General features: G+C 36.7%; 1 protein-coding gene across 3 annotated transcripts in view; it reads left to right on the top strand.

Annotated features, from left to right (window-relative positions):
• The window catches only part of RALGAPA2 (Ral GTPase activating protein catalytic subunit alpha 2), a 324,646-nt gene that overhangs the window by 129,225 nt on the left and 174,422 nt on the right, over positions 1–20,999 (top strand). The window contains exons 17-23 of one of the 3 annotated variants that reach the window (XM_030310205.1): positions 37–168; positions 1,903–2,000; positions 6,845–6,917; positions 8,356–8,532; positions 18,868–19,061; positions 19,916–20,014; positions 20,253–20,408. In XM_030310205.1, coding sequence (XP_030166065.1) covers positions 37–168; positions 1,903–2,000; positions 6,845–6,917; positions 8,356–8,532; positions 18,868–19,061; positions 19,916–20,014; positions 20,253–20,408 — 929 coding nt within the window. Of the gene's footprint in view, positions 1–36; positions 169–1,902; positions 2,001–6,844; positions 6,936–8,331; positions 8,533–18,867; positions 19,062–19,915; positions 20,015–20,252; positions 20,409–20,999 lie in introns of all 3 variants that reach the window. The other 2 variants (XM_030310203.1, XM_030310204.1) reach the window with 2 other exon arrangements.

Here is a 20,999-nt window from a genome sequence, read left to right as displayed (position 1 = left end):
AATACATCTCTGCATGTTTTGTGTTAATGCCCACAGAAGTGGAAGAATGTCAGCAATCAGAAAATGCACCTGCCATGGAATCTGGCTGCCTGGGGGCGGAGCAGCACATCATTCGGAGCAGCAGCACACCTGACGTCACTGAGCCGCCCTGCCCAGATTCCTCTCAGGGTACGGAGTAGCTGCAGTGGTTAAACAATACAGGACTGTGGATCCTGGCTGGGAAGGAGCTGCACGCCGTATTGCTTTCTGCGTTTATTCTAACTCCACTCAATTTATTTCAAGGAAACTTGCTTTTTAAGTTGATAGCAAGGATGTGATTTCTGGCAATGAAATATTTTCACTGTTTAATACACTTATCTAAAATTATATATACTTAGGTGCACCTCTTTTTTTTAATGTTTATTTATTTATTTTGAGAGAGAGAGAGAGAGAGAGAGAGAGAGAGAGAGAGAGAGAGAGAACACAAGCAGACAAGCAGGGGAGGGTTAGAGACAGAGAAGACAGAATCTCCAGGCTCAGAGCTGCAAATGCAGAACCTGACGCGGGGCTCAAACCCACAAACTGTGAGATTGTGACCTGAGCCAAAGTCGGATCCTTAACCATCCGAGCCACCCGGGTGCCCCTAGGTGCACCTCTTTTAAGAGTATCCTGTTTGGGGACTAGAGAGAAGTCCAGTGGTGGCTGGAGTAGGTGGGAAGCAGAGAATGTCACACCACAGGGTCCGGGCGAGCAGCAGAGTTAAGTAGGAGGCAGGGTAGGGGCATGCAAGAAAGGGTCTTGTGAGGAGAGCCATAAAAGTTGACAGTGAGAATGGAGGGCTGGCTGGACTTGTGAAAAAGTTTATTAGCAGCCTGTGAACTCTGCTGAGGCTGAAAATAAGCACTGCTGATGGCATCCATCTACACAGTGTCTCTGACACCTTCCAGCAAAGCAGAGAGGCAGATGGTCAGATCTGTAAACAATGAATGATGTGTTTTACAGGGAAAGTGCATGTTTCAGTTGTGTCTGGTGGCAGTGAATATGCTTATTATTTAGTTTTAGTTTCATCAGTTAAGTAAGAGATAAACCATCTTGTTTATCAACAGGTTATCTCGTAGCCTCATCAAAATAGGGAAGTATTCCCTCTTAGAAATTTTCTTGAAGTAAGAAGATACACTAAAATAATTTGAGAAATGTATTGTCTGAAAGATTTTCTGTTCTCTGAAAGGTTTGGTATAAGACTGTTTTAAATTTTTTTTTCCCCTTAAATATTTGGTAGAATTCACCAGTTGCCTGGAATTTTCCTCTAGGAAGATTTCAAAAAAATATTCACATTTTTAAATCATTTTAAGACCATTAAAATTTTCCTTTTCCTGTTTTGATTCAGATAAGTTGTGGTTTTTCAGGAATTTGTTCAGTTCATGTAATCTTTTCAAATTTATTGGCCCCAGATTATTCATAAAACCCTCTTATGATCATTTTAGTGTTTATAGGCTATGTGGTGATATTCCCTTTTTTATCACTGATACTGATAAGTTCATGCTTTCTCTCGTCAGTCTTTATTCTTGAGCAATACTGAACCACCTTCCTGCTCTATTTTCCTGTCAGCTCACCTGGCAAACTCAGGCAGCTTTCCTCTGAGATCCCATTCTCAAGGCCCCTAGGAGAGTCTTGTTACCTTCCCCTGTGCTGGCATAATGTGCTAGGTGGACCTATTGGCTGCACTCAATGCAGTCTCTTAAAAGCTATCTGTGGGTCAAAGATTCTATAGGGTAGACTTGACTCATAGACTATCAGTTTGCCAGATCGTAACTCCTATTTTTACATATCTTAGGATATCTAAATTTGATTACTTACATATAAATTTTTTCTCCAATTTTATCATCTAAAATATTTTGTTAATTTTTTCCCCAAAATCTCTAGGTCAAAAGGTAGAAAATATACAGACTTTGAGTTCTGCAGAGTCCAAGCCTATTCAAGAAAATAAAGGATATGTGAAGAAAGAACATGAAGGAATAACAGTAAGATATTTTCAAACTATATCAGTTTGTAATTAAAAATAAACATATAAATTATTGGCATAATAAATACGCTTATGTGGCAGTTCTTTTAAAACATTTCTCCATTTATATGTGTTATTGCCCTGAACAACCCTGAGAGCTCTTAAAGGCTTTCTTACTTTCTGTGTAAAATTATAGTCACACTACAAAAATAGAAAAAAAATTAGCATGAAAATGGAATTTACCTTCTGGTCTGTACCTGGCATTCTATATTTTTAAGCAGGTATCCTTGCCTGTCAGACGTATATTCAGATTCCCTGTTCCTGAAACTGCTTTAGGTAGCATGTTCCACCTGACATGAGTTGCTAGATAAGTGATTTTTTTTTTTGCAAAGATCAGTTATGATTTCTTTTTTAGAAAAATGTAAAATAGCATTTATCTCTTTAGACTGAATATAAAGTATAAAGAAGAAAAACTAAAAAGTAGCCCACATTTCATGCATGCACGTGACTCCTGCTTAGTCATTCTTTAAAAATATGTAGATATATATTTATAGAAAACTCAAACATAACAGAAAGGTGCACAATAAACAGAGAAAATCTCTCTCTAGTCCTCCCTGCCTGGAAGATAACCAGTGTTAAAATTTTCTGTCTTTATTTTTAAAGGGCATGTATCTTTTTATATATGTTTATTTATACTTGTATATATGTCATATATACATAAACATGCATATGTTTATGTATACTTATATACTAATAAATATATGTTCTGTATATACCTGCATGTGTATTTTGACAATATATGTATATTTCATACATATATGTATGTTTCAATAATCAAATAAATACCTATATGCCCACAACCCAGTTTAAGAACTAGAATTTTTCAAGTGCTGTTGCTTTGGCCTATATATGTTCCTTCCTTGTCCCCTCAGAGAATGTTATATTGGCTTTGTGTTTATCATGTCCTTGCTTTGCTCTATAGTTTTGTTCTATATGTATGTATTTCCACATTATATTCTTTAGTGTTCCTTATTTATAAACTTTATTAAGTGATTTTATTGCTTTTGTTCACTCACATATTTCTAAGATTTATCAACACTGTGGCGTGTAGCCTAAGTTTTCTCTACCATATGACACTCCATTGTGAATATGTCACAACTTATTTTTTCATTCTCTTGTTGATGGATAGTTAGATTGTTTCATCTTTTTTTTATTAATGAAAAATGTAGCTATGTGCACTCTTGTATATGTTTCAAGATCTACATGTTTGAGATTTTTCTTTATGGTGACTATCTAGGCATGGGATTAATGAGACATAAAGTAGAAGAATATTCTTTACAAGAGACTGTATGTTTTCCAAAGTGATTACACCACTTATATTTCTGCCAACAATGTGTTGAGTTCCCATTCATCCACATTTTTGTCAATACTTGCTATTGTCAGATTGTGAGTTAGGTGGATGAAAATGGGAATTCATTTTATTTTGCATTTTTCAGATTACTAATAAAGTTTAAAATATTTCCACATGTTGATTGACCATGTGTGTTTCATGTGACGTCTTTGACATTTTCTTACTGATTTTTTTTTCTTTTTCTCTCTTATTTGTACTAATTCTTTATATAGTCTGAAGAGTAATCCTATTTTGGTTATGTTTCTAGAAAATATTTTTTTCCAGTGTGTGGTTTATATTTTCACTCTCTCAATGGTGTCTTGATGAACAGAAGTTCTTAATTTTGGTATTTTTGATTATTATATTTATAGTTAGGTTTATGAAATATTAAAATGCCAACTCTACAAGGATAAGAATATTTAAGTGTTTCAGTTTTGCTGTACACATTTAAGTCTTTTATCTATCTTGAATTGATTCTTATTTATGGAGGTAGGGATCTAATTTTATTTTATTTTTTCCCACATGGATAACCACTTGTCCTTGGTCCCATTTATTGAATTCATCTTTCCTTCATTGATTTGAAATGATACCTCTCTCTCATATATACTTATCTTCACTGATTGGTAACTTTGTGTTTTTGGCCAGTAGTACAACATCTTAATTACTGTAGTTCCTCCACTTCTTTATCCCTTCCCCCCACCTTCTATTGGAAGCTATTTTTTTTACTATCTTTTGTCTTTCATTGTTGTTTTTGAGAGTTCTGTCCATTCTGTTTAGTTGTCATTCCTTGCTATTCTTTGTCCTTGCCCTTCAGTTTTCTTGCATTATATTTAGGTGCATTTTCTTTTGGTTTATACATTTGTCCTTCTTTGTATACGCTATCTGCCATGCATCTTGTTCTTCCATTGTTTCTGGAAAATTCTTGGTAGTCATTTCTTCAAATATTGCCTCTTGTTTGTTCTTTCAGCTCTTTTTTTCTGGAATTTTGAGTAGAAATATATTTAGACTTTCTCATTCTGTCTTCCACGTTCTTATGTCTCTTTTCACATTTGCCACTCTTCTTGACCCTCTGGTACATTCTGGGTGATTCATTAGATCTGTTTTTCAGATCTTTGTTTTTTCATATGGAGTTGGCTATGTAATACTTCCACTGAGTTTTTTAGTTCAACAATGATAACTTTTGCTTCTGAAAGTTCAGGTTAATTCTTTTCAAACATTCTTGTAATTTCTAATAATTTCTTGTTGCTTGCTCCTTTTGTGATTGCTCATTTTTGTGATTTCCATCTTTTATGTCTTTAAAATAGTCACAAATTACAATTCTAAATTCTTTTTCTGATTGTCTGAAGTCCTTGCGGGGAGGGGCGGGTAGGAGTGGGGTCTAAATCTAGTATTTGTTGTTTCTGAGACTCTTGTACATGATTATTTATTTCCTTGGGTATTCAGTGATCTTTGATTATGAGTTCCTAGCTGATGGATCTTAATCTACAGGAAATCTGGATGTCTGAAGTGATGGAGTTTCACCAGGACAATGTGCATTTGTTTCTTCCAAGAGCCAATGAGTGCTCCTTTAATCCTGGAATCTCAGTCCTTTTGCCACTGGCAGTGGCAATAGTAGATTTACCCTTATGGCAGCCCTGTTTTCACTGCTCTGGTTTCTACTCACTTTGTGGGGGGAGTATGGATCACTGGGAGATTTATTCTACTTCCCTGTGAGCCTGAAATTCTTACATAAAATCTATTTCTATAGCTGGAGGAAATTCCAAACATCTTTCATATAGTCAGAACCACCCACATTCTGCTTTTTAGTTGAGGAAAGATCCTGGGTATATTTCTGTTATCACATTAGGTATATATCATCCTTCTTTAAGGCTGGGTAGTATTTTTTTTCATGTACTGTTAGTCTTCTAGATATTTCATCCATGACCTACTTCTGTGCTTTAGCTTAATAATTGTCCTGTCTTTTAATTGTATATCTCAGCCCCTCCTTTTCATTTGTTTGCTTGTTTAATATTTTTCCCTTTAGTTGGCTCATTGAACCCTAGGTTTCTTACTCACTTTGCACTGGAGGACCTTAAATTCACATCTTCATTCTTGACTTAATCCTCTATTTCACTCCTAGATTTTTATTGCCCACTTACGGTACATTTGCTTTGGATATTTAGCCTAAATATGAAAATTAAAACATCAGAAATCTTCTCAAGTTCCTTTATCCTTATGCTTCCTTCTTTCCTCCCTCCCTCCCTCCCTTCCTTCCTTCATCACCATCATTCCTATGGTTCCCTAGGTTCATATCCTTTTGTGATTTAATTTTCCTCCACTCCCATATACAGGTCTCGTATAAGCTCTTGTCTGTCATTCTACAGCATTTTCTTATTTATCTTTTCTTCTCCTTTTCCACCATCAAAAGCCTTATCATCTCATTCCTTATTCAGTCTAACAGTTCATAGCGGTTTTCTTCTTAATTTTAATATATCCCACAGATGACTACTAGACTTATCTTTCTAGTTGAATTTTTAATCACAGTAAACTATTATCTGGAACATACAGTTGCTTGTTTTGTCAATATTGGGTTGAAATTTGTAAGCCTGATGTTGAAGGCCCACTGGCAGCTACCTCTTTTAGAAGGTGGTCTGCGTTTTCTTCTTAACATTTTCCTTCTTCGCCTGACTGCCTTGCATGGCCTGCTATAATCAGCTTCTTTTCCTGCACATAGAACTTGCTGATTACCACTCAGTGCTTCCTGCCTTGAATCCCCTCCTGCCTTCTCTCTACCACTTCATGTCTGTTGCCTTCTTGAACAGCTGTCCTGTAACTGTGAGCCGATTAAGGTAACACTTTACTCTGCATACCTTTTAGAGAGAGTTTGCTTGCACATTTTGCTTATATACACTGTGATCATTATGTGTAATGTGTATGTTTTGTCTCTCCAAGCAAGTTATAAATTTTAGAGGATGCAGATTGCCTCCAAATCTTTTAGTCGTCTCTATTTAACACAAGGTTTAGGTATTGAGGCGGTGCTCAGGAAAGTCTGTTGCATATTTCACAAAGAGGCACTGAGTGACTTTTAGATGCCTAGATAGAAATTACACATTCCTGGCTTGCACACTCACCATTCCTGGGTGACTTAGGCCCTCTGCAAATTGGCTTCATTATGTATGTGTGCTCAAGCAGAAGTGCAAATAAAACTTTAAAAATAAATTATTTCCATATAATTTGGCATCCCTTCTCGGTAGATCAATTTAATTGGATGTCACTTGACAAAGAAGAAGCCAAAAATTTCAGATCTTGAGTAATTTTATAATTCAATTATAGTAATTTGTGAACACATATCCTTCAAGTGGAAAACATCATTCAATTTTTTGTTGCTGTTATTATTGTTTGTTTCTTTTTCTTTATAAATGTGGACTAGAAACTTAGTCTTGTAAAAATTAGAACTTTCCTGTAACAAATGCAATATTTCTTTTTGTCTGAAGATCTTAGTCAGAAGAAGCAGCAGCCCTGCTGAATTGGATTTAAAAGATGATTTGCAGCAGACACAAGGAAAATGTAAGGAAAGACAGAAGAGTAAGTTCCAGGAAATGTGGTCTGTGTTCGTCCCACTTAAGAGTGGATCTATTTTGTTCTCTTATAACTTGTATCTTATCCTCTGAAGAGTCACGGTTGTGAATTGGGACATTTTTATTCCTGGAATCCCAGGATTGATGGGTGGTTAGTCGACACATACAGTAAACCAGGTCCAGTCCATTATGTGTGCCTTAGAGGCCTGTCCTTCCACCCCAGGTCTTTCTCCAGGTAAGAGGCACAACCAAGGTCAATGGCTGGGTGAGCAAACAAACCCAGAAGGAAAACTGGTCTTCTCCAGAAAGTTCCCACAGGCTAGGAACAAAAAGCTTCAGAAGCACATTGAAATCAGTGGTATAAGTATTTGAAATTTGATTCAAATCCTTGGATATATTATATATTGTAAACTGTGGCCCTAATACTTTGCTTCCATGAAGTCAGGTACCTGGCCATGCCCTTCTCAGATTGCATAACAGGCAGTTCCTGCAAATCGAGGCTGGTTTTGGTAGAGGCAGAGGAGCTCCTCTTAGGCTCCACCTTCAGACCCTGTGGGCTTGGAGTTCTGTGGCAGATGAACTTAGGGACTTAACAGGTTGGTTTCTGGGGCAACTTTCAGTTTATCTGGTGGCTGGGACAACTTGTAGTTCTTGGCAAGTGAAGGAAGGACAACAAATCCCAAGCAACAAGGCTGAGGGATGGTCAGCAGCAAATACAAAGAACAGACAGAAGAGTAGGCAGACAGGAAGGGTAGACACATAAAACTGTTATGAAGTAGACAGGAGACTTGGAGGAGTAGACTGTCTAGGTCTGTTTTGTGTCAGACTAAATAGCTCTATACGGCTTAATAGCCTTTGAAAGCATCATTGTATGATGACAAATTAGAACTTTTTAGTGTTTAAAGGGGAGAAAATTTCTTTTGGAGAAAATCTTTTGCAGTTGGATACTTCATCCCTCAGTGAGTGTGGGTGATTGACTCTGGGTTTAGGACTAAATATTGAGCTCAATGTATAAAGCATCCTTAGACTCTTACAGCTAGGAGAATAATCTTGCATTCATGGTGAAATGAATTCCCACCTTCTTCCTCCACTCACTCCTATTTTGTAGCTGTGTATATTGCAATAGAAAGCTTAAGGACCTGATATAATCTTTTGGGTATATGGGATAACTGAATTAAAGACTTCCTTGAAAAGAATGTCACTTCATGTGACATGTTACATTCATGGAGCTTGTAATGACTATCAATGCCCTGTACCTGGGAGGTTTGTTTTGTTGGCAAAGATCCCTACAGAGTCACCTTTTGAGCCCCTATCCCCTGAAAGATTCCTGCTGCGTCAACTGTTTAGTTACTTGCATGTTAGTAATCGGGAGCATTCTGATTTCCAGCAATTTGTTATTTCAGACTTCGGTTCTTCTGTTGTGCCAGGTGAAAGTGTCAGCAGTGACACAGCTCTGGGCTATAACAACGAGGCAGAGCTGTCCATGAGCCCATGGCCAACCTGTGACGAGGACCCGGAACTGAGCACTCCCACAGATGTTGTGACTGACTCTGATGCCCGCCACTGGTTACAACTGAGTCCCACCGATGCTTCAAACTTAACAGGTAACTGCATCTTTGAAAGGCATCAGTGTTACCAATTGGGAATCCCAGAGTTTCCCAGTAGCAAGAATTCTAGGGATCCTTTAGCACAATGATGATGGGGTGCTACCTCCAACCAAATTGGTGTAGTAGCCCCAACCACCTGTTCCTAATCAGTCATGAATTCTCAGAGTCCTACGTGGACCCCTCCACATTCTAAGACATTGGCCAGATAAGGGAGGGAGCAAGCCATGTTGAACCACTGTCCATCATGAGAGGAAGTGGTGATATTCATGCCAAGCCTTTGCCATCCCTGACCACATTTGCTTTACTCTGGAAACAGAGAAGAGTAATTTATCCAACTCACATGTATCATAAATACAGAATAAGTTAAAGAGTTTGAATAGCTTATTGATTAATATTTTCTTTAAGTTTTACAATAAAATATTTGACATATAAGATAAGCTGCGACATATTTGTAAGTTATGGCCCATAGTACTAAAATGATCACCAGTGAATCTCCTACCCAACTTAAGAAATAGAATGGCTCCCACACCAGTGAAGTTCCCTATAGGCCTTTCTCAAGTCATTTCCCTTCTCTCATCAGCCTGTCAGCCTATCCCCAATTTTTTCAGTAATAATTTCCTAGATTTCTTTATAGTTTTGCCACATGTATCTGTGTCCTCAAATAATGTACCATTTAGTTTAAATTTTAAGACTTTAAAAAATGATATCATAATCTGTATTTTTTGCTACTTTTTCCCCCAGAGTATTATATTTTTAAGATTCATGAATGGACTACAGAGGCAAACTTTCTGGTCTGCATCCAGGTTCTGCCAAAGAATTTCTGTGTGGCCTTGAGAAAGTTAACCTCTCTATCAATTTCTTTTTTGTAAAATGTGGGTAGTAATAGTCCCCAGTATAGGGTTGTTGGAGGAATAAATGTGTGAACACGTAAGTCAAGTGCACAGAACAGTGCATATGGAAGTGCTCTGCAGTTTTAGCTATACACATGCACATACACACACACACACACACACACTCACACAAAGTCCTTCCTGGTCCACCATATTCATGCTTATGGGCAGATATCTCTTAGGAAAACAACAACAAACTAGAAAGCACAAACTGAGTAAAAAGTATTATTAAAATGTTAAAAATCATTATTTTTTGTTTTATTTTATTTTAAGAGAGAGAGAGAGCACATGCACATACGAGGTGGGGAGGAGAAGTGAAAGGGAGAGAGAAAATCCCAAGCAGCTCTGTGCTATCACCATGATGATGGGCTTGATCCCAGGAACCATGAGATCATGACCTGAGTTGAAATCAAGAGTCAGCCACTTAACTGACCGAGCCACCCAGGTGCCCTGAAAATGCTAAAAATCATTTATTAATGATAAATAAAGGCTTAAATTTTACCTTAGTTTTTTTTAACCAAGCGAACCTTGGTTTTCATTAATTATGATATAAAATTTAATGAATCTCTAATGATTTTGGAAATTGCTGATGGAGTTACATCAAAACTTCTTAAAATTTGCATAGAAAAATGGTGTTGAATAAAATCTTTTATCTATGAGAGAGGTAAGACTAAGAAGTAAGAACTTAATGTGTATTTAATGTGTGTATTTTAATTTAGATTAGATTCGTGAACAAAGAAAAGCAAACCATTTAGCTATAAGTGAATAATGCATTGCCTTATAATCCTTCAGTGCTGTCCTTAAAAGACAGGAAACATCTTTGATCTATGTATTCAAATCTGCCAGTGGTTAGAATAGCCTTGCAGAGTCAGTGAGAAAATGATTGGCAAAATCATGTGTTTAGTTTCATAAATTATTGGGTAGCAATTTGTGCTTCTCAAATTTTTGATTCTTTTAAAAATGATTTACAATTCTTTATATGTATAATGACATAGAGATACATGTAATGATTTTAAATAATAATACCGTAAATTTATAAAGTATTTAACAATTTACAAAGAACTTTGAGGCATCCTTTCTGATTCTTTATTGTAAGCAGGCCAAGTCTTCTCAATTCTGTTTTAGAAATGGAGAAACTGAGACCCAGAGAAAATATATTGTCTAGCTAAACTAATTACCACAGCTGGAACTGGCTTCCAAAGTGTTTTGCATTTAGTGCAGTGCTGTCTACTCCTCTCTACTGCATTGCTGTTAAAATTACAATTGCAACACCCTTTAAACTATTTGAGAATTATTTATGCATGTATGGAATAAATGGTTTCTTTGGGTCCAATATACAGATTATTCAAGGGAAATCATCAGCGTGGTACTGTGAAAGGTAATAGTAAATTTTCAGTAAGTTGAATTTACTAAAACAAGAACTAGTTTTAATTATTTTTATTGAAAAGAAAGAAAATTGGGTGCTTACTTCTTTTGTCTGTCCTTTGGAAAGATTAGTTTTGATCCTACTTCAGAGTATGCATGGGACAGGTCAATTTAATAAACTTGTGTGAGGTAATTTCATATGATGCACTCTATGTTGTGATTAACTCCTCCAAATACTTAGTTCTTCTTTGAAATACTAATATAGAGAATCGGTACACTCAGTTCAATAGTTCATCTTGTCATCTGTGAAAAGGACAAACTGTAATATGATAAGGTTTAAGGATTATCACAGCTCTGAATTTAACTTTCTGTTCTTAAGAGAACAATTTCTTCATAAATGTACAAAATAAAATTCATGTTAGCCTGATCTTCAGGACATGCAGAGAATGATCAAACAATTTGAGTGTATCTTTGTTTCTTGTTGAATAATCCTACCAATTACCAAATGTTTAGGATAACAAACTGCTTCTAAAACCTTGAACTCCATCACTAGCAGGTTAACAATTTTATATTTCTTTTCTCATTTACATTATTACACATTTGCTGAAAATAACAGCTAAGTTTATTGTTCATTGAAAATGATTGTTGTGAAAGAAGTTATTTATATTCACAGGTTCCTAGAAATAGGGCTATGGCATGACATGTGGGCGCATCCAAACAATCATGGGATTGGTTGCTTACCTTCTAAATTCTTTAAAATGAATAATGTACGTCCGTGAAGCAGATGAGGAAGAAGAGGGGAGTCAGGCCATAGTGGTGGTCAACTGAATGCCAACCGGCTACTTCTCTACTTTTGATCATCAGAATCCAGGCCTGATTTTTCTGGTTTCAGAATGAAGGTGTTTCAGTTGAGCCTTCGGGTTTGTGCCTTTTGTTTAGTTTTCAAATTGAAAGGGAAATTTATTTCCAAAGCGCCAGCAATGTTTCGTCAACATTCTACCAAGTCTACATAAAATTGCAGCCATGTGAAATCTCCATCTGGTCATAAGTGCCTGTTTTACCAATTACCAAGACATTTCATGACTAAAATCCTTTGCGTATTTGAACAGTTCTATACTTTAGATTTCTCTGTTAAAATCATGTGTGTTTGGAGAAAAATTATGATTTTATTGGTTTGCAAGACTTTCTACTTCAATAAAATGTTTTAAATGCCTTGTAGCATTTAGTAATAACGAAACAGAAAGATACTAGGCTAGTATGCTAGCTTGCTCATGAAAAAGAAAATAAACTAAGTACTTGGTATTTTTAGGGTGGCATGAAATTTTCTGAAATCTCTCAAATCCCCATTTTTAATTAAGTGCTGCTTCACTGAGGAACCATCTACATGTAAAATGTCAGCATCTGTTCTGTTACTTATGCCATGAGTGGAAGTAATTTTGGGCAAAAACATTTCAATTCATTTAAAAAAGTGACAATAATATTGAGCATGCAGTCCTTTCATATACTTCTAAAGGACTCAACATAACTTGATAATGTGATAAGGGGTGTTTCCTAGGACTTTTATCATTGAGGCCTAAATTTTTCTGAGAGCAAAGCAGTATTAAAACAGACATTCTACATGGGATTCTTTCATAACTGAGAATCTATTAGTTGGCTGGTAGCAGGGAGGTACAGGTGACAAGGTACCTGGCCTACATTTCCTTGGAGTTGTTACTCAGCCAGAGTTCCAGTGTGATTGGAATGCTGGGAGCTGATCTCTCTTTGGATGGCTGCATTTTGGGTGGTGGTAGAGGATGAGACAAAGCTCGTAAATCATCTACCTAATCCCCTTACCTTTTTTTTTAATCCTCAAAGGATTAAAGGCATCATGACATTCTTTATGAGAAACATAAATGCCATATTATTTGTTCACTTGGGGGCTTATATTGATTTGTAAGTACTCATTAAGCCTTCAACATAACTTCTCAGACTGACAGACGTACTTATTTTACTGATTAAACATTAGGAAGGTGAGTGTCTCTTCTGAGGTTTTGTAAACATTCGAGAACCTAGAAGGTCTGTCATTAGGCTTTTGCTATCTCTGCTTTCTTTCAGGTATAGTATGTAGGAATTCCAGCTTGGACTATATCTGCTCATTACAATGTCTCTCTTTAACTGATTATATGATTCCTCTGTAAGAAATACAGATATGTTTTTCTTTAAGAAGGAACAGTGCTTCTGTGTTTTGGAAGGCCCTTGCATGACACTATGTGCCATCATTATTAAATCCTTTGTTTCAGTGTCTTGGGATCGTTCCATAACTAATATAATAAGCTCTCAGCAGCTGTCATGGGTGCAGTGTTGGAAGGATACAGAACTGTTCTTAGATCTGCCCCGGCTCCTTGTCAATTTCACTCCTCCTTGCTCCTTTTGGCCAGCTTGTCATTTCTCTACTTGAGTTCCTCACATCCATATATTGTACTTCCATTTCTTTGATTAGGCCTTAAAACACCAGCAACATATATACTCAAAATGACACCCAGTGGGGGGTTAATTGCCTAGAAATCAGTCTGTCTTCATTTGTGTGGGGTAAGCAGTAGAACTTGGGGATGATTATGTTAATGAAAAGTGTAATAAGACAATAGAAAAAGAGGATTAGTGGTGGAGGCAAGACACAGCTCTTAAAACTCCCTCCAAAGGTTCAAAAGCAAAGCAAAGCAGGACTCCTGGCTGACTCTTATCTCAGGGTTGTGAGTTCCAGCCCCACACCGGGTGTAGAGATTGCTTAAACAAACAAGAAAACTTAAAAAAAAAAAAAAAAAAAAAAAAAAAAAAGAAGAAGAAGCAAAGCAAAAGCAACTTCAACAGGAAGCTGAAAGTAAGATATTAGAAATAGAATCAAATCAGCAACTACAATAAATATAAACCATATAAACTTGCAGTTGAAATCAGAAACTCATGGAATCAGAAATCTCATTTACATTGAAGAACTAAAGCCGAGCCATATGATGTTTACCAGAGGTAACCCTAATTGTGTTCAGGAAGACCGTAAGTAAGTACATACATTGGTAGCTGGGAAGAAAGATCACTGAGCTAAACTAAATATATGTCAGTTACATAAACTTTAAAGAAGAAATCACTTATCAGTGACAGTAGCTCTGAATTTATATGAACTTCATAGCTCTGACAATAGCTCTGAATTTATATGAACTTCATAGCCTCCAGATATATGAAGCAAAATTTGACAGAATTACAAGGAACTACTAATGAAACCATAATCATAGTGGGAAATTTTAATGTGAGTTCTTATTAATTGATCAGTCAAGCAGAAAAATATTGGAATAGAGAAGATGTACACAATACAATTTATCCTGATTGAATGGATATATATAAAAAACTTTGAACTTCAAAATACGTGTGATTTTTAAAAGCACATGGAACATTTACAGAAATTGACCAATTAGATCATTAAGTCTCAACACATGTCCATACTTTGAAACTATACCACATCCTGTGAATATGATGAAATAAAGAACAAAATTAAGAGACTAAAAACTGCACCCCAAATAAATTAAGTCCAAAAGAAACTGTGAATTAGAAAATACCTCAAACAGAACTACAGTGAAAGTTACATACCACAATGTCTAGATTGTAACTGAAGAGTTATATGAAGGAAAATATATGGCCTTAGGTGTGTATATTAGAAGAGAAAATTGTTGGGGTGCCTGAGTGGCTCAGTCAGTTAAGTGTCTGACTCTTGATTTTGGCTCAGGTCATGATCTCATAGGTTTGTGGAATCAAACACTGACAGGATGGAGCCTCCTTAGGATTCTCTCCCTCTCTCTCTCTGCCCCTCCCCTCCTCATGTGTTTTCTCTCTCTCTCTCTCTCTCTCTCTCTCTCTCTCTCTCTCTCTCTCAAAAGACAAAAAAAGAAAATTATTGATCTATGTGTTCTATTCAAAAAATTAGGAAAAAAATGGCAGAATAGTATATAGAAGTTAATAAAAATGAACTAAGAAAGTTAAGAGAATGCACATATATACTAGAAAGCAGTGAAGATGATCAAAAACAACTCTTCAAAAGCATTAATAAAATAGACAAGTAGGCAGGATTAATTGAGGAAAAAATAATGAGGGTAAAAAGGAACAGAACTACAAAAACAATGTAAGCTTTAAAAAATAATACAGTAGGTTAATTTGAATAGATTTATAAAAATAAAGGACAATTCCCAGTTTTACTGAAGCTTCAACTAAAAGAGAAGCTATCTTTTCCTGTTGCAGAGATTAGAAAGAAAAAAAGCTCCCAAAATTGTTATTTACCTTGTGACACCTTGACAGTAAAACCAGACAAAATGAGTATTGAAAAAGGAAAGTTAGAGTCTGTCTCAGTTAAAAGCATATAAATGAAAATCCTATGGGGTACCTGGGTGGCTCAGTTGGTTAAGCATTTGACTCTTGGTTTTGGCTCAGGTCATGATCTCACAGCTTCATGAGTTTGAGCTCCGAGTCAGGCTCTGTACTGGCAGCATGGAGCTTGCCTGGGATTCATTCTCCTCTCTCTCTCTCTCTCTCTCTCTCTCTCTCTCTCTCTCTGCCCCTCCCCCACTTGCACTGTGTCTCTCAAAATAAACTTAAATTTTTGTAAACAAAAATCCTAAAAAAAGCATTAGCAAATGAAATCCAAGAATATTAGGAAAAGATCATACATACATCAGAGCTTAGAGAAGTTCACTTCAGAAATGCAAAAGCAAATAATAACAATGATGCAAAAGGAAGGTCTATCATGAGAAAGACAGCAGACAAATCCCAACTGAAAAACATTCTACTAAATACCTGATCAGTTCTCCTCAAAACAGTTAAGGTCATCAAAAACAAGGACATGGCCAAGAGAAGGTGAAAGAAACATGACAATTAAATGTAATGTGGTATCCTGCATGGAATCTGGGAACATAAAAATTAATAAAAGACATTAGGTTAAAAACCAAAGAGGTCTAAATAAAGTATGGACTTGATATAATAATGTTTCAATATTGGTCTATTAATTATAGTAGATGTACCATACTTACATAAGGTGTGAGCAATGGGGGATGTCAAATTAGACATTTGTCTAATGTTAAGTTAGACATAAATCCACAAGGACAGGGACGGCAGGAAAAAAGGCAGTAGTAACCAACTTTTAAAAGTTGTAACAGATGACACATGGCCAAGGCATCAGCAGACCTGAGGGCACTGAATCCTGTGTTGGTACTGGGGAGAGCCACGAAGCAAGCTGACTGCAGTTATTGTAGATTTCCTAAAAGGGTTAAAAAATTGTCCATATGAGGTAGATATAGAAGTAGGAGATAATGGTGGGGCTAAAAACAGGCAGACTGTTTGGAAGTCTATTTAAGAAGTAGTTAGAACTTCATCCCAGAAGAAGAAGCAAATAAATTGGGAGGTTTCTGGCCTGGAGTCACCAATAAACAGCTAAGTATAGAGGTGCTGTCTTAAAAACAAAGGAACTGAGGAATAATTTGCATACTCTCTGAGCAGTAGAGAGTCTTTTTCCTAGAATTTGGGTTCTAGTAATAAAAGCCACAAAGAAAATGTATGTCTGAGGTTTTCTGAGAACATGGTGAAACTCTCCAAAGATAATGCCTGTGCACTATGCTTCCATTCAGCTTTTTGTGGACCATTCTTAAATATGAGCAGATAGCCAAGGATCCCCAACCATTTGAAAAAGATATCTAATATGAAAACAAGACAAATATAAGAATTTGGGATGAAGTAGGGGCGCCTGGATGGCTCCTTCAGTTGAGCGTCCGACTTTGGCTCAGGTCATGATCTCACAGTTCGTTAGCTCAAGCCCCGCGTCAGGCTCTGTGGTGACAGCTCAGAGCCTGGAGCCTGCGTTGCATTCTGTGTCTCCCTCTCTCTCTCTCTCTCCCTCTCTCTCTCTCTCTCTGCCCCTCCCCTGCTCATGCTCTGTCTCTCTCAAAAATGAATAAACTTAAAAAAATTATTAGAATAAAAGAATATGGGATGAAGTAGAATGGAGAAGATCTTAAAAGGAGTCTGAAAAAAGTCTATTTAACCCATCCCCCCCAAACAGATTAAGAGTACACTTATCTTAATGAACACTGAGTAATGTATAGAATTCTTGAAATCATTATATTGTACATTTAAAACATATTAATATAACACTATAAATTTTTTTCACCTTAGAGTTTTAAAAAAAAGAGCCTGGGAAGAAATAAAATTTTAAAAAGCTATTAATATCTTCATGAGGTAAGAATATACTGTATCCATGAAAGAAGGACCAAGAGTATAAAAATAGACTGAAAACAAGAAAGATCTTTTGGATATTGAAAATATGAACAGAGGGGCGCCTGGGTGGCTCAGTTGGTTGAGCATCTGACTCTTGATTTCGGCCCAGGTCATGATCTGAGAGTCATGGGATCAAGCCCCATGTGAGGCTCCATGCTGATAATGTAGCCTGCTTAAGATTTTCCCTCTCTCTCCTTCTACCCCTCTCCCCTGCTCATGCTCTAAATTAAAAATAAAATAAAATAGAAATATGGCAGCAGAAATAAAATCAAATCAGTGGAAGTCAATACAATACCTGGATATTGTAGTCAAAAGGACCTAATGAATTGGCAAACACAGTGGCTGAAAATAGACCAGGTGACACCAGGAGGCTTCAGAACACTAGGTACAAAGAGGATACAAATTTTGCCAACTTAATAATTTTCCATAAAATAATTTCAAGCCTCAGAATACTGCTTGCTGACTTTAAAATCACAAAGGAGTGGCACCTGGGTGGCTCAGTCAGTTGGGCAACCAACTTCAGCTCAGGTCATGATCTCATGGTCTGTGGGTTTGGGCCCCACATTGGGCTCTGTGCTGACAGCTCAGAACTTGGAGCCCACTTCAGATTCTGTGTCTCCCTCTCTCTCTGCCCCTCCCCTCTTGCTCTCTCTCTCTCTAAAATAAATAAACATTAAAAAAATTTAATAACAAAGGAAAGTAAAAGAAATTGAAGCAAAGCATTTCCATCACAGAATTCTATACCCAACCAAACTATGGACTACAAGTCAGGGAACAAACACTTAGAGATCTATAGGGACATGCCCCTTTCTCAAGCACCACTAGGAGATATGGCCCACTAAAAGGAAGAAATAAGCAAAGAAATACTGTCTGCCATTTTGTGATTCTGGTCTTACAAAATAGACTATAAACATACATTCACACAAACACTTATACACAAATGTTTATGGTAGCTTTATTATAATCATTGAAAACAGGAGGAAACTATCCAAATATCCTTCAATAGGTGAATAGATGAACAAACTATGGTATATTCATAAAATGGAAGATTAACCTGCAATAAGAAGCCCCCAAATGGATGAATCTCACATGCATTAAGCTAGGTGACGGCATCCACACCGCTACCCACACCACCCACTCACACCATTATTATACTGTAGGATTTACATGACATTCTAGAAAGGGCAAAACTCTAGGAAAAGAAAAAATCAGTGCTTGCGAGGGGCAAAGAATAAGGGGAGGGGACTCACTATAAAAGGGAACTTTTGGAGTGATGAGGCTGTTCCGTATCTTAATTTTCATGGCAGTTTTTGGTGACAGTTACATGGTTGTATACACTCCTTAAAACTCCTTGAGTCTAAAAAGGGTAAAATTTATTGTAAACAAATTATACCCCAATAAGCCTGAGTTAATAACAGCCACTACAAATATCACCCCAGCATTGAGGCTGTCCCTCGCTACCTGCTTTTCATGGCCCTGTTCCCTACCAATCCTGCTCAGGGTTCTCCTCCTTCCCCTCCTCTGCTGTATAAAACCTTTCACAGGATCTCCAGGAGCTTTTTTCTCATCTCTAGGTTGTTGCCCTTTTAGTTTGAAGAATAAAAAGTCACTTGACCTTTCTTTACTGATTCTGCTTTTCCATCCTTTGGAATCATCAGCCATTGCACACTTTTAATCTTTAATTATTTTACCCTGAATACGTAAATTGTCAAGCATCAGTGATTTGCACTGAAGAGAAAGGGCTGTAATGATGAAATCAAGATTGTGTTTACAGACATGTTTTCCTCCATAGATAGCAGTGAGTGCCTTGCAGATGACTGCAGTATAATTGCTGGAGGGAACCTTACCGGTTGGCACCCAGACTCTGCCGCTGTGTTATGGCGAAGAGTCCTGGGAATCCTCGGGGATGTGAATAATATCCAGTCCCCCAAGATTCATGCCAAAGTTTTTGGCCATCTCTATGAACTCTGGTATAAGCTAGCAAAGGTACGTCCTGCCACATTCCTTTTTGTTCTAAGAGGGGAAAATTGATTTATCATTTATCATTGATTTAACATCAAAACCCTGTTGGCAGTCAACTACTGAATGTAATCTGGAACATATATTCGGTGTTTAGACAAAGTTGTTTGATTGTCACAGAATAAATAATAAATAACTTGTAGTTTAGTCATTTCATAAATGCAGAAGAGCTATTTCATTTAATGCATATGTATGTAGAATATTACTGTAAGATATTAAGGGGTAGGGTATTGAGTAGTTTTTGTTATTTTCTTGATAAAAGTGATACCAGTTTTATTGTACAGGATTTAAAAAATGTAGAAAAGTATGAATAAGAATATTTACATCACCGTTCCACAGAGATAACCAGTATAAATATATAGTTTTATTTCTGTGGATAAACATTTTTTACAAAAGTAGAATCTTAGAGTACATACAGTTTTCATTCTGGGTTTTGATTATAATCTATGCTTTCCCCAGGTTATTAAGTTTTTTGGATTTTGTTCTTGTTTTTAGAAAATGTGATTCATATTTATACAGTATAACTTATTAGGCCATTCCTTATCATTTGGAGTTGAGGATGTTTTGAGGCATTAACACTCAAGGGAAAACAAAGCCCTAGTTTTGTATTAAATCTAAAACCATGTACAGTAAGTGAGACACATAATTTAAAATGGCAGTAGATCTCATGGTAGAAGAAAAACTTGTACATATTGTAGGTTTTCACTCAACATGTAGAAATTTAATGAGAAGTAGCTATTTGGCCATGGAACACAATATTGAAATATCATTGCGATAAACTATGTGTGGCCTTTCCTAAAATTCTCCTCTTTGTGAATTAGATACGGGATAATCTGGCAATAAGCCTGGATAACCAGTCTTCTCCGTCTCCACCGGTGCTGATCCCACCACTCAGAATGTTTGCATCATGGTTATTTAAGGCAAGTGGATATGTGTTTATTCCTTTATTGCAATTTCCTCTTCCTTTCTGAAATTGAGTTTAAAAAATGTAATTGGCCAAGACTGCACGTTTTGAAGACAAGCTGAATCTTACTAAAGCCACTAACTGCATGCTTCGTCTTCATAAACAACTCTTATGGAATACTAAGAAGTAAATGAAATGTCAAAATGCTCTGCATCTGGAGCTGATTAAATCTTTAAACCTCATCTCCTTGGCAGGCGACGACATTGCCAAACGAATATAAGGAAGGCAAACTGCAAGCCTACAGACTGATCTGCGCCATGATGACCAGACGCCAGGACGTTCTGCCAAACAGGGACTTCCTAGTGCATTTTTACCTTGTGATGCACCTGGGATTAACCAGTGAGGATCAGGTATTCTGTGACTCCCTTATCACTGTAGCCCACCAAGTGGAAAGTGCATATCGCTTTTTGCAGGTTAAATTAGGGTGCATGAAAAGACATCAAACATGTTGAAATTTTCAGTAGTTTCAGCTCTTCTACACAACAACCACATTGGTCTTTCAAAAACATAAATCAGATTCTGTCACATTCCTGTTTCTTCTCTCCACTGACTTTGCATTACGCCAACCAAATTTCAACTTTATTCTGTGGCTTACATAGTGCTTCATGATTTAGCTTCAGCTTATGTTGTCAAATTCAAAAATGCTGTTTCAGCCACTTTTTGTTGGGGTTCTGCATTAGATATTATTTGAACAAAATCATTGTGATCATTTAAAAATGTTTGAAAACTGAAAGGATTATTCTGGAATCCGAATGGATTTGAAAATGTAACAGTGGTAGTGTAGAGTGGGAGGTTGGGCCTGGAGACAGATTAATTAGGAAGTGGTCAAACGAATATAGAACTTAAAAATGATGAGCAGTAAGATGATGGCACTGGGAGCAGGATACTGGAAGAGGAGAGATTTAAGCAATTTCAAAGCATTAAATGTTATCACTAGGTCT

This window comes from Lynx canadensis, chromosome A3 (assembly GCF_007474595.2).
Source record: "Lynx canadensis isolate LIC74 chromosome A3, mLynCan4.pri.v2, whole genome shotgun sequence".
NCBI classification, from domain to species: domain Eukaryota; kingdom Metazoa; phylum Chordata; class Mammalia; order Carnivora; family Felidae; genus Lynx; species Lynx canadensis.
The sequence above is the reverse complement of the archived record's forward strand: the minus strand, read 5'-3'. Positions and strand labels throughout refer to the sequence as shown.